This window comes from Podarcis cretensis, assembly GCF_951804945.1.
Source record: "Podarcis cretensis genome assembly, chromosome: 18".
Classification (NCBI taxonomy): domain Eukaryota; kingdom Metazoa; phylum Chordata; class Lepidosauria; order Squamata; family Lacertidae; genus Podarcis; species Podarcis cretensis.
Genome location: NC_137188.1, coordinates 3699421 through 3712476, shown reverse-complemented (window position 1 = coordinate 3712476; position 13056 = coordinate 3699421). Strand labels below are relative to the sequence as shown.

The 13056-nt window shown below is 48.8% G+C and overlaps 1 protein-coding gene across 3 annotated transcripts in view; it reads right to left on the bottom strand.

Moving 5' to 3' along the window:
• The window catches only part of AP3D1 (adaptor related protein complex 3 subunit delta 1), a 48554-nt gene that overhangs the window by 29724 nt on the left and 5774 nt on the right, over positions 1-13056 (bottom strand). For all 3 annotated transcript variants that reach the window (XM_079960453.1, XM_079960454.1, XM_079960455.1), the window contains exons 2-6: positions 7673-7768; positions 6016-6096; positions 5012-5092; positions 3301-3408; positions 1724-1853 (exon numbers count right to left, since the gene is read on the bottom strand). In XM_079960453.1, coding sequence (XP_079816579.1) covers positions 1724-1853; positions 3301-3408; positions 5012-5092; positions 6016-6096; positions 7673-7768 — 496 coding nt within the window. The remainder of the gene's footprint in view (positions 1-1723; positions 1854-3300; positions 3409-5011; positions 5093-6015; positions 6097-7672; positions 7769-13056) is intronic.

Sequence of the window (13056 nt, the reverse complement as noted above, 5' to 3'; positions counted from 1 at the left end):
GGAACAAAACAGCTGAAGGATTTAAGATACGTCTTCCCCAGAAAGTTAAAGCACCAGGGTATCACTTTAAACAGACATGGCTTCCCACAAGGAGTCACAGAATCAGAGTTGGAAGGGACCCTGTGGATCATCTGGTCCAGATCTTTGTGTTGTGGCTCCTTAGTGTGTTGGCTGCAGTGTGTAGGTATGTCATGTGAACATGCCCTGTGCTCCTCCCGGGGCTGGACAGGGGTTGGCTTAACCTCCAGTTTGCTAGTAAAACTGATGCATGTCTGAAAAGTGTGTCACCAACATTTAAAGTTTGGAAAGCTCTGATCTAGTTCAACCTCCAGCAGCTGTCCCATACAGGGATCAAACCTGCAACCTTGGGTGTTATCAGCACCATGCTCTGATCAACTGAGCTATCCTGGGGAAAGTGGTTCGTTCAGGGTGCTGGGAGTAATTAGCAGAGCCCTGTGCCCCTCGCAGGGCTACAATGCCCAGAGTGCTTTCAACAAGGAACTCTCCTCCCAGGGTTGTGGTGAGGTGGAGAAGGAGCAGGAACGGCTGGCTGGCTTCGCACTGGTTCTCTGGGAGCAGCTGGTGGCAATGGAGGCGCTGGTTAGGGCTGAAGGGAGCTGTGGCCCAAACAACCCGGAGAACACGAGGTGGGCAAAGGCTGGCCTACCAAAACGGGGGACGGGATCTGGTTTGACGCAAGCAGTGAACCGAACAAAGCGCTTGGCAATGGAGGTGACTGAAAAGAAACAGGAAGCCTGATCCTTTGATTCTTCAATTGTCATCTCCACCTTTTCTCGTGTTCCCTGTATCCATCACCTGCGTTACGCCCTCCTGCATCTCAGCAAATCCCTTTTCAGTTTTATTTCACCTGATAGATTTACCGTATTTTTCGCCCCATAGGGCACACCGGCCCATAGGACGCACCTAGGTTTTTTTTTTTTTTTTTGGGGGGGGGGAAATAAAGAAAAAAAAATTTCCCCAGAACAGACAGCTCTCCGCAAGCCTTGGGAGACCGGTGCGACTTCCCACCGGGCTCCCACGCCTTGCGGATATCTGCCTGAAGCCCAAACCAGGTCGGGGAACAGCGGGATGGCGGCCTCCAAACCAGGTCGGGGGACAGCGGGAAGACGCGCTGTGCCTCCCCGCTGTCCCCCAAGCTTGTGGGGCTGGCAGCAGGGAGAAGTGCGCTTCTCCCCACCGCCAGCCTCCAAACCAGGTCGGGGAACCGAAGCCCGGGGCGCGCTGTGCAGCGCGCCCCAGCCTTCGAGATGCAGGCTGCTATCCGCAAGCCTAGGGAGCCCAACGGGAACTCCCGCGGGCTCCCAAGGCTTGCGGAGAGCTTCCCGAAGCCTGGAGAGCGAGAGGGGTCAGTGTACACCGACCCCTCTCGCTCTCCCGGCTTCAGCGAAAGCCTCCATTCGCCCCATAGCACACACATTTCCCCTTCATTTTTGGAGGGGGAAAAGTGCGTCCTATAGGGCGAAAAATACGGTATGTGCCGCCACAGGGTTTTAAAAAATTATTTTAAAATTTGTATACCGCCCTATACCTGCAGGTCTCAGGGCGGTTACAGCACAAAAACACAATATAAATACACAACATTACATGATAAAAAAAAAAACAACCCAATGAAAGGCTACCTGGAGCCACTCCCTTCCCCTCCCGATTCAAAGACACACAGTCTTTGCAATCTTCTGGATCCTGTTTCATCCAGCTTACTAACCGGGGTCTGGGTCTTCCAACTTCTCCTTAAGGCGGGGGAACGCAGGGCGAAGGGACTCCGGGTATTTCAAGAACACTTTGTACATGATTAACACTGCCTTCTTCCTGATGTAAGGCTTCGTGTGAGACATCTGTTGGGGAGGGCAGGGAGAGGAAGAAGGGAGAGGAGAATGAGCTCACGTTTCTTCCACAACAAGGGCATCAAGGTCTCTCCTTTTGCACCACAGCAAACAGCAGCACTGGGAGGAAGGGCTGTAGCTCAGCCGTAGAGCTGAGCTGCATGCAGAAGGTCCCAGGTTCAAGCCCTGACAACATCTCCAGGTAGGGATGTTAATGCCCCCTGCCTAAAAACGTAGAGAGCTTTTGCCAGCCAGCGTGGGCAATATTATTAAATCACAATAATATTAAATCAGGAGCTGGCTCCAGGCACCGGGCCCATTGGCAGACCAACGCTGCATTACAAAGATGTCTGCAAACATGACCTGAAGGCTGGCAACATTAGCCCCACCATGTGGGAATCGCTTGCAGACGGCTACAGTGCCTGGAGGCAGGCAGTGAAGTGGCGCATCTATGGCAGTGACCAGAGGAGGAATGACCACTGGCTGCCCTCCTCTGCACACCTTCCAGCTTGTCAACATCCTTCTCAAACTGTGGTGCCCAGAATTGGACACCGTATTCCAAGTGTGGTCTGGCTAAGGCAGAACAGAGTAGTACTATTACTTCCCTTGATCTGGACACTAGACTTCTGTTGATGCTGCCTAGAATAGTGTTAGCCTTTTTGGCTGCTGCATCACATGCTTAGCTTGTGGCTGACCAAGACCCCTGGATCCTTTTCACAGGTACTGCTAGTAAGCAAAGGATGAGAGCGTAGTCCTCGCCTGCAGTTTCCAGAAACTACTATCTGAAAGCATCTGGGGGGCAGAGCACAGCCATCGTGGTGATTGGATGTTGATGATCTTCTCCTCCGTGGATTTGTCCATCAACAGTTGCAATCAAAATTATTCAACTCCCACTGCAAATCAGGTTTATTAAAATTTACAGACTTTTACAGACTGTTTGCAATGGGCAAATAAAACAAAAGCAATTGAAATAGCTCAACACGATGGTTTCCACAAATTCAGCTGAAAATGCAACTTATACTGGCTTCTCCAGTCTCACTATCATGAATGGAATCCCTCACAACAGCACAAATACAACATGTGCTAGAGCTGGAACACATGAAATACCTGAACTGGCTGGGATTTGCTGAGTGCCAAATTTGGCTGCATGTTAGAAATATCACCAAGTCAAGAGAATGGTCCAAAAAGGTAAGAGATGAGAGCCCTTCGCAAACAAGGAGCCTGTAAATTTTGATAATAAACCTGATTTGCAATGGGGGTTGAATAATTTCGATTGCAACCGTATGCTTTCGAGATGGTTCTTATGCACTCGAGGAGCAAAGCACAGAACTTAGTTGTGGGACAAGGACTTCTGAACAGCTTTTAAAATCCCAATGGCTTGGCAGAAGAAAGAGCAAACAATGCAACCATTGTAGACCAGCCACTTCCCCCCCCCAACCCTACCCCCGTCCCAACTCACCAGGGTCATGATGTCGTTGGCCAAGTCTCTGGCCAGATCAGGAGTCACAAAGCAGGACAAACCAGTCAGTGCAACACCGGTGTCATACTGGTTGGGGCTACTCAGGTCCTAGAATAGGAGGGGAGATGGAAAGGAGTGCCGGGGGGTGGGGAGGGGAGAGAGGTGTGGGAAGAGGAGGGAGAAGAGTCCTTAGTTGAGTTCAACCTAGAAAGACAAAGTCTTTATCAGCGGCGTAGCGTGGGTTGTCAGCACCCGGGGCAAGGCAAGTAATTTGCGCCCCCTAACCCGGGGCAAGGCAAGTAATTTGCGCCCCTAACCCCTAACCTGCTGCCGCTGCCAGCTTCTTCTTGCTGCTGCCTGGGCTGGGGTATTTACGGTAAGGTAGCCACGGTGGCGGGTCCATGTCAGGTGATCTGAGGCGAGTTGCCGCTGGCGCTGCTGCCCAAATGATGCCGCTTGCCCGGAGGAGGAGGAGGGCAGAGAGGCGAGGAAAATGTAACATGGCCCAGCAGCTGCAGCAGCAGCAGCGGCCGCGGCGGGGCTGTGAGGAGGGGCTGCCTGGCGCGCCCTCCGCGGCCCTGACGCATGGGGACCGTGGCAAGCGCTGAGAGCCGCTGCCGGCCGGATGCCTTCAGCCCGGACGCGCGCACAGCTCGTCGGTTCCGCGAGACATGGGGCTCTGCTACAGCCTGCGCCCGAGGCTCTTCGGCGACTCCGGAAGCGGCGAGCGCCCCCCCAGATGTTGCGCCCGCTGCGGCCGGCCCCCCCTGCACCCCCCACGCTACGCCACTGGTCTTTATATCCCGCTTTTCCTCCAAGGAGCTCAAGGTGGAGAACATAGCTCTCCCCTTCCCTTTTTATCCTCACAGCAGCCCAGTGCAATAGGCTAGGCTGAGTGACTGGCCCATGGTCACCCAGTGAGCTTCACGGCTGAGTGGGGATTCAGACCCTGGTCTCTCCCAGGCCATAACTCAATGCTCTGACCCAGTGTTTCTGAAACTTTGGTCTCCAGATGTTTTTGGGCAACTCCCATCATCCCTAGCTAGCAGCACCATGTGGGGAGACCTGTATTCTAATGCAAGTACAGTGGTACCTTGGTTTACAAACTTAATCCATTCTGTAAGTCTGTTCTTTACCCAAAACCGTTCTTAAACCAAGGCACACTTTCCCTAATGAGGCCTCCCACCGCCGGTGCCCTTCCACCGTTCGGATTCCGTTCTTAGACCGAGGTAAAGTTCTGAAGCCAAGACATTATTTCCGGTTTTACAGAGTTTGTAAACCAAATTGTTCTTAAACTGGACTGCTCTTAAACCAAGGTACCGCTGTAGTAGCTAAAGACCGCTACTGTTTAAATTTTTTAAAGCTGTTGTTTCAAATTGTTTTTACATGTTAATTTTGATTTTTGTTATTTGCAATTTGTGGGCTGGAGGGTTGGTTAGGCGCTTTTGTTGGGGAGCGTAATTTCTGCGAGTTTGCACACATTAGTTTTAGTAATTATTTTTATTATGTATTTCATGCTTTCATATTGTAACTTTGTGTTGTGAACTGCCCCGAGAGCTATGGGTATAGGATGGTGTAAAATTTAACCAATCAATCAAAGTGTAGGGCATGACCTACATTTCTTAAGTCATAAGGAAGAAAACAGGCCGGTGGTCTAGCAGGAGGAGACACCAATAACAGGCAGCAGCTCTTCTGGAATGGCGACACTCACCTTTCGGATCTGGTTCGTTGTCAGCATGATGACATCGGTCCCTTCGTGAAAGCACTGCGAAGCTGCCAGGTACCCGATCCTCTGCAGGGTTAGGAAAGAGGGAAAGCGAGTCAGTATCGAAGGCTGAAAGGTACTCATTGCCACTGCGGGCAAGAATGGTAAAAAAAAACATATTCTTAAAAAATTATGTAATCTGGCCCGGGACGTTCATAGACTATTCTTAATATTATTCGTAATTTTTATTTTAATGTTATCCTTCATTATCTTAATTTTATGTGTGTAATGCGAACGTTGCTATGTTTGGTTTTAATAAATAATTTTATAATTTCAAGCTTTCAAGGTGTCTTATTTACAACGTCTTCCTTCGCTATGTTGTAGGGGGTAGGTAGAAATATAAAGGTAAAGGTACCCCTGACCAAGAGGTCCAGTCGTGACCGACTCTGGGGTTGCGCGCTCATCTCGCTCAAGAGGCCGGGAGCTGGCGCTTGTCTGAAGACAGCTTCCGGGTCACGTGGCCAGCGTGACTAAGCCGCAGCTGGCGAGCCAGTACCAGCGCAGCACACGAAAACACCGTTTACCTTCCCGCTAGAGAGCTGTCCCTATTTATCTACTTGCACTTTGGGGTGCTTTCGAACTGCTAGGTGGGCAGGAGCTGGGACCGAACGACAGGAGGTCACCCCGTCGCGCGGGGATTCGAACCACCGACCTTTCGATCAGCAAGTCCTAGGCACTGTGGTTTAACCCACAGCGCCACCCGCGGTCCCAGGTAGAAATATAGGTGCTCCAAAAATGCAAATTTGTCACTGCATCTTTCTCTTTGTTCGCTTAAAGGCAGTAGGTTTCCAGAGGGGCGCTGAGTATTTTTTTCATTTTCTGAATGAATTTGGCAGGCCAAATATGTTTGGGAACCTCTATTTTAGAGGAAACATGTTTCCTTGGCAGCTGCCAGGAACCCCCTAGCAACTTTCCCCCCGGCAGCCCAGGTTCCCACGCAGGCCACTTACTTTGAAGGTGTACTTTGAGGCGCTCATGACTTCGATGATGTTGAAGGCTGCCCAGCTGATGTCGTAGCCCAGCATTTGCAACTGTGAGGGGAGGAGGAACAAAGGCCAGAGTGTGAGTCTTGGGACAGCAAGGATGGGACATTATAATGATTAGCAGGAGAAAAGGCGTCTTGCCTTTTTATGTGGCACCCAAGATGCTTTTGCCCTAGGCCAAAAGTAGTTGATGGTACAGGATCACAGGATCGTAGAACTGTAGAGTTGGAAGGGACCCCCAAGGATCATCTAGTCCAACCCCCTGCAAGGCAGGAATCTTCCCTTGGGGGTTTCCTCCCACCAATCCTCTGCGTCTAACCGCCTATGGACAGCCAGATGGAGAAGGCTGGAGGGCCATATTCAGCCTGTGCGCACACAGGCCTGAAGTTTCTTACACCTGCCCAATTTGATACCCCTGCCAAGCTCAATGCCACGCCCAAGGGATACAGAGAGATAAATAAAAAACCTGACAATTCTGTATGTAGTTTATGCAAATTCATTAACAACGTGCGGCATTTCAACAATCTCTAATACATGAAATCTTATTTACCGTATTTACTCAAGTCTAATGCGCCATCGAATCTAATGCACACCTTTAATTTTCACAGCGTGATTTGGCCAAAAAAGGTGAGCATTAGATTTGAGTAAATACGGTAATACATACAGTGACAAAATGAAAATGACAAGTGCAACAATGAGATACCCGAATTTCGATCTGTTTCATGCTCGGACTGAAAAGGAACTCTTAAGTTATATATAACATGATTGTAATAACTCCATTCAATGCAAACCTCATACAATGTCATTTTTATTTTGGCATTGTATATATTAAGATTTTAAAAAGTTGTTAAGTTTGCGATTTGACACCACCTCCATGGAAATAATACTGATACAGGAACACAATGTACAGTGGTGCCCCGCAAGACGAATGCTCTTTTTCTAAGCCGCTAAGCCGCTTATCTGCTTATCCGCTAAGCCGCTAAAAGCGCTAATCCGAGGCACCACTGTATGTTCCACAGCTGGAGGCAGCAGATACAGTGGTGCCTCGCAAGACGAAATTAATCCGTTCCGCAAGTCTCTTCGTCTAGCGGTTTTTTCGTCTTGCGAAGCAAGCCCATTGACGGCTTAGCGGCTTTTAGCGGCTTAGCGGATAAGCAGATAAGCGGCTTAGAAAAAGGGGGGGGGGAGGAAAAAAACCCGCAGGAACTCGCAAGACATTTTCGTCTTGCGAAGCAAGCCCATAGGGAAATTCGTTTTGCGAAGCGCCTCCAAAACGGAAAACCCTTTCGTCTAGCGGGTTTTCCGTCTTGCGAGGCGTTCGTCTTGCGGGGCACCACTTTACTACTTGCTGGAGGGGAAAATGTTGCTGTGTTCAGAGCCTGCTTGTGAGCATCTGGTTGGCTTCTTTTGAAAACCAGAAGGGCCACTGGCCTGATCCAACTGGGAAATTCTTAAATTCTTCTGTTTACTCCCCACCTCTACTATGGGGAGACAGAATTATGGGATGCAGTCTGAAACAAAGAGGGCCACCTCGCCTCGGGAGGCTCCTCGCGGAACAAGCTCACTTGCCTGCCCCACAGGCCGCACGGCAGAAACCTGACCCACAGGGGAGGGAGACACTTACGTAGGTGAGCTTGCAGACAGCATTGGCTTTCACGGCAATGTTATCCTGCTTCAGTTCCTGCTTGATCTCATCGATGCACTGAGAGATGTACTTCGCCTGGAGGGATGGAGAGGAAGGAGTTGTGGGTTAATGAAGTCACTGGAAATCTCCGGCTCAGTCAAGATTGTCCCCAAAGATCCAGTACCCAGAACACATTTCGTTCTTAGGCACAGGAAGTTTTGTCTGGCCTCCCCAAGCGCCCATGTCAAACAAATGATGCTGCCTTATGCCAAACTGGTCAATCTGTTTTTTAAAAAATAATATTTATTAAGAGTTTAAAAGATTACAAAAAGAAAGAAAAAGAATTAAACAAATCACCATAATAAAATACAAAAACAGAAACAAAAACACTACATAAAACATTGAATTAACAAAACAAAACAAAAACAATTAAAAACACTTCCAATATTTTCAATCTTAACTTTCATTCACTTGTTTCATTGACTTCCTCACACCTCTCTTTTTGTATTCCACTTCAATTAACTGTTTCAGTAATTCTTTTCCATCTTCATCTATTTTCTGTCCTGTAACTAATCTTAACATATTCTAACCTTGTTTTTTCCCTTTAATACATTAACAATCTATCTGTACCTAGTTCCTTATAACATTTCTGCCAAAGCCATATAACTTCATTCCACCATTTTTCTATAGCTCATTAATTTTACAATGTTTCTGTAAATAATCTTTAATTTTTTTCCAATCTTCTTCCACCGACTCTTCTCCCTGGTCTCGGATTCTGCCAGTCATTTCCGCCAGTTCCATATAGTCCATTAACTTCATCTGCCATTCTTCCCGGGTGGGTAAATCTTTTGTCTTCCAATACTTCGCGATGAGTATCAAACTGGTCAATCTAGCATAGTACTGTCTGCACTGACCAGCAGCAGCTATCCAGGGCTTCAAGAGGACACACCTAGCTCTACCTGGAGCTGGGGATAGGCAGGTCACACCGCTGACATGATATAAATGTTAGGCACCCCTCCCCTTTGTGGGTCACTAGGAGATCTGGATGCAAAAGGCAATTAACGTTCCCTCTCCAAAGGTGTTGCACAGTTACTGATTTAGACTTCGTTAATTAAGCTTGCTAAAAGCCAGCTTCGCATGATAAAGCAAAGTGTGATTTGGGAGGGAAGGGAATAGAAGACAGAAGAAGCGGAAATAATTTAGGAAGGGAGTCAAAATATCGCCCTCTGTGTACATGGATCCTGCCATGATGCTGAAGCCTGTACCTCAAGGGGAGGTTTTGTGGGGTCCTGATTTCATCATCATCATTTTATTACTTGTACCCTGCCCATCCGACTGTTGGAAGCCCTACTCTGGGCGGCTTCCAACATGTATAAAAACATACTAAAACATCAAACATTGAAAAAACTTCCCTATACAGGGCTGCCTTCTGATGTCTTCTAAAAGTCAGATACAGTTGTACCTTGGTTGTCGAATGGAATCTGTCCCAGAAGTCCGTTTGACTTCTGAAAATGTTCGACGACCAAGGCGAGGCTTCTGATTGGCTGCAGGAGGTTCCTGCACTCAATTGAAAGCCAAGTAAGCCGCATTGGACACTCGGCTTCCAAAAAAGTTCGCAAACCGGAATACTCACTTCCAAGTTTGTGGCATTCAGGGGCCACAACGGATGAGTACCAAGGCGTTCGACAACCAAGGTATGACTGTAGTTATTTATTTCCTTGACATCTGATGGGAGGGCGTACCACAGGGCAGGTGCCATCACCAAGAAGGCCCTCTGTCTGGTTCCCTGTAACCTCACTTCTCTCAGTGAGGGGCCACCAGAAGACCCTCAGAGGAGAACCTCAGTGTCCAGGCTGAACAATGGGCTGGAGATACTCCTTCAGGTATACAGGGCCAAGGCTGTTTAGGGCTTTAAGGGTAAGCACCAACACTTTGAATTGTGCTCGGAAATGTACTGGGAGCCAATGTAGGTCTTTCAGGACTGGTGTTATATGGTCCCAGCGACCAGTCTAGCTGCCGCACTCTGCATTAGTTGTAGTTTCTGAGTCACCTTCAAAGGCAGCCCCACACAGAGCGCATTGCAGTAGTCCAAGCAGGAAATAACCAGGACATCATTTGAACGTGGGCTCCATATCCTTCTGGTGTCCTCAATTTCTTTTTCCCCTTGATTAAAAAGACCCAAGTTTGACGACCTCATTTGCATGACCAATGCTACTAAAAGTGGGCGGGGCAACTGATGTAAATTCTATCTGTGTGCTTTTGTCCAGTTTCTTAACACACACACTCTTTATCCTTCATCCAGTCAATCAAGAAGCATCATCATATTTCAATGAAACATCCCAGCCGGGGATGGGTGTGTGGATCTGGGGGAGGGGTCTGCAACCTTTAAGACAAAAAGAGCCACTTGGACCCGTTTCCAAAGAAAAAAAAACTGGGAGCCGCAAAACTCGTCATTATAAAAATAACTTTTTTGTCACTTTTTAAAAATTATTTCTTTGTTTGACCCCTCAGAATTACTCCTCCTCATAGAAATAAACGTTAAATTAACAAGTTACCTTTTTGTGTGTGTGTGTTCTTCACTCCCCTTCAAAACAGTGACCAGCGTACATGCCCCTTACAATGTAGCGGGCGGGTGGGAAGGTGACGTCGGGACGGTGCGTGACTAACGCACGCACCGCCCCCATGCGACGTCACAGCCAGTACAGCGCCCGCCACAGTGGGGAGTGGCGGGGCGCACAATGCGCCTCCTCCCTCGCTAGTATCCGCCCCGGAGCCGCGGCAAAGGTGTAAAAGAGCCACATGCGGCTCCGGAGCCGCGGGTTGCAGACGCCTGATCTGAGGTGTAAACGAACAGCCCGTGAAATGTATGACCTAGGCACAGTTCTGAGGGCTAGTCAGAAAGGCATTCTACAGTAATCTCCATCTCTGCGGCTTTTAACAAACATTGCCAGATGATTGGTTTCTCTTGTCTTCAGCAGTTACCAAATTTTTAACCTGGCACATTTTTGTCCCTAGGTACCTTGGGTGATGGGACACTTCCCACTCTGCTCCCCACAAGTGAGCAGTGGGGCCTGGGAAATTAGATACGTGCCTGATGGATTCCATGACATCTGTCTTTTCCTGCCGCGACATGGCCATCAAATATTTAGTGCAAGTTAACAATGTGTTCAGAGATCCATTGCACAGCCGACAAGCCATTGGGGGGGGGGGGCAGGGGGGAGAGAATAATTCAGCTCTGACTTATGGGACCCTGACAGCTCACTGGAAGACTTATCCCCTTAATTCCACCTTAACTGGGTTTTCTGCTCCATTATCCACACTTTTTAAAAATTTTGAATAAAGCAGTAGGCCAATCTGTTGGTGCTTTTGGTATCTGTTACCTGACCATCAGCTTGGGCTGATGGGAGCTGGGGGACTGCCTTGCCACGCGGAGGGCAGTGAGATAACTAATTTGGACCATCTTCTGTGCCCCTGCGCGCTCTGCTCACCAACCATCTTGCCATCCACCACATCCACCTTCCAGAGCTTCCCCTTCTCGCACCATGTAACTACAAGGCTCATTTTTCACCTTCTGAAGCCGCATTTCCTCAGGCAAATCCAGATGTGGCACTACAAATCCTCCCAAGGGGGGGTTGCACAATAGACAGCCTTACATTTTAATGTATATAAAAAGAGAAGCAAACTCTGTTGCATGGCTGCTGTTTTGAATGTAAAATCCTGAAACCAGTTGCTCCCACACACTATGCCATGTGGAATTGGATCCCCCCCCCCCAAAAAAAACCCCTGAGGCTGCCTGCTGCACTTCTGTATGATTTACTGGTCTGGCCATACAGCTTCCCTGGGGCTGGGGCAGGTGACTCCTGCTCTGTCTCTGATTCAAACAAGATCTCTCCCCATGCAGAGATTAAGAAGCTGTCAAGTGAGCATGCTGTTTCCTACAGAGGATCAGTGGGTGGGCATCTCTGATTGTAGGCAGTATATTATATCAGTGCCCCCCCCCGACATTGGCTGAATACAAGCCCCACAGCCAACTGTCAGGGATGGTGGGTATTGGGAGCTGGCAGAATCTAGAGGGTCTCGTGAGGTCAGTCAACTCCTGCTTCAGTCCTTCTGGGTGTAAGGGTGTGGTGGCCAAACTGAAATGGGAAATACAGAAAAGAAGGGGGGTGTTTCTGTGGGTCTTAAGACCTGGGAAGCGGCCTTATTTATACCAGGTTCATCTAGCTCATAATTCTCTATTCTGACCAGCAGCAGCTCTCCAGGCACTCAGGCAGCAGACCATTTTTTACCCTGCTGACCTCAACCGAAGCTGTTGGGGGTCTGAGTCTCAGATGCGCCATGTTCAGAGTATGTGTTCAGCGGGTCCAGTGCTCTTTTCCCAGAATTCTGAAATGTGTTGGCTTAACATGGAGACTCTCTACCTTTCCCTTGACATTTAGCAACTCCTTGAAGGCGGCTGACCTCAGTGCTGCTTGCCTCGAGCAGCCGTTTTCAATAATGGCCTCGCCTGGCTTCCACGATGGGACAAAACCCTGTGACTGGGAGCATGTTGGGCTTGCGTTAAATCTCTGCAAGGAGAGGCTGCTAAAAAAGCTCCGTGGGTGTGGACAGGAGGCAGATCTCAAGCCGGCTAGCGGAGGAGCATAAACCACAGAATGGAGCAAGAACATTTTAGAGGCTACCAGGCCAACCTCCTGCCAGCACTTTCAACAGGAATCAGAGACAGGGAAGTCTATTCTTGCTCTTTGCACAGGGCGCGGTCGACGGCCCTCTTTAATCTTCTGCCCTAATTGCAATGAGTGGATTGTGGGTATCTGGACTGTCCCTGGATCAAGTGACTTTCCTTCTTTCAAGTTCTCAAAGCTCTTAAACAAGATCAAGGTTGTCCTCTGAACTAGCCAGATATTTAGCTGAGAATCAATCACAGTCAGTCCGTCATTTGAAAAATTAAGACTTTAGAGCCATCTTGGTCTCAAATGGCAACTAGACATTCTGTTTTGGTGACTGTAACCTTGGTTTAAGGAGCTGTTTGGCTCGCGTTGCTTGGTCCCTGCTCCTGCCAACCTAGCAGTTCGAAAGCATGCAGTGCAAGTAGATAAATAGGTACCACTCTGGTGGGAAGGTAAATGGCGTTTCCGTGCGCTGCTCTGGTTCACCAGAAGTGGCTTAGTCATGCTGGCCACATGACCCAGAAGCTGTACGCCGGCTCCCTCAGCCAGTAAAGCGAGATGAGCGCCGCAACCCCACAGTCGTCCGTGACTGGACCTAACAGTCAGGGGTCTCTTTACCTTTAGGCATCTAGCTTATATATTGGGAGTTTCTAATACTGACCACAACCCAAGATGGTTGGCAGTGAAGGCTAGATGCACCTAAGGCATGAAGTG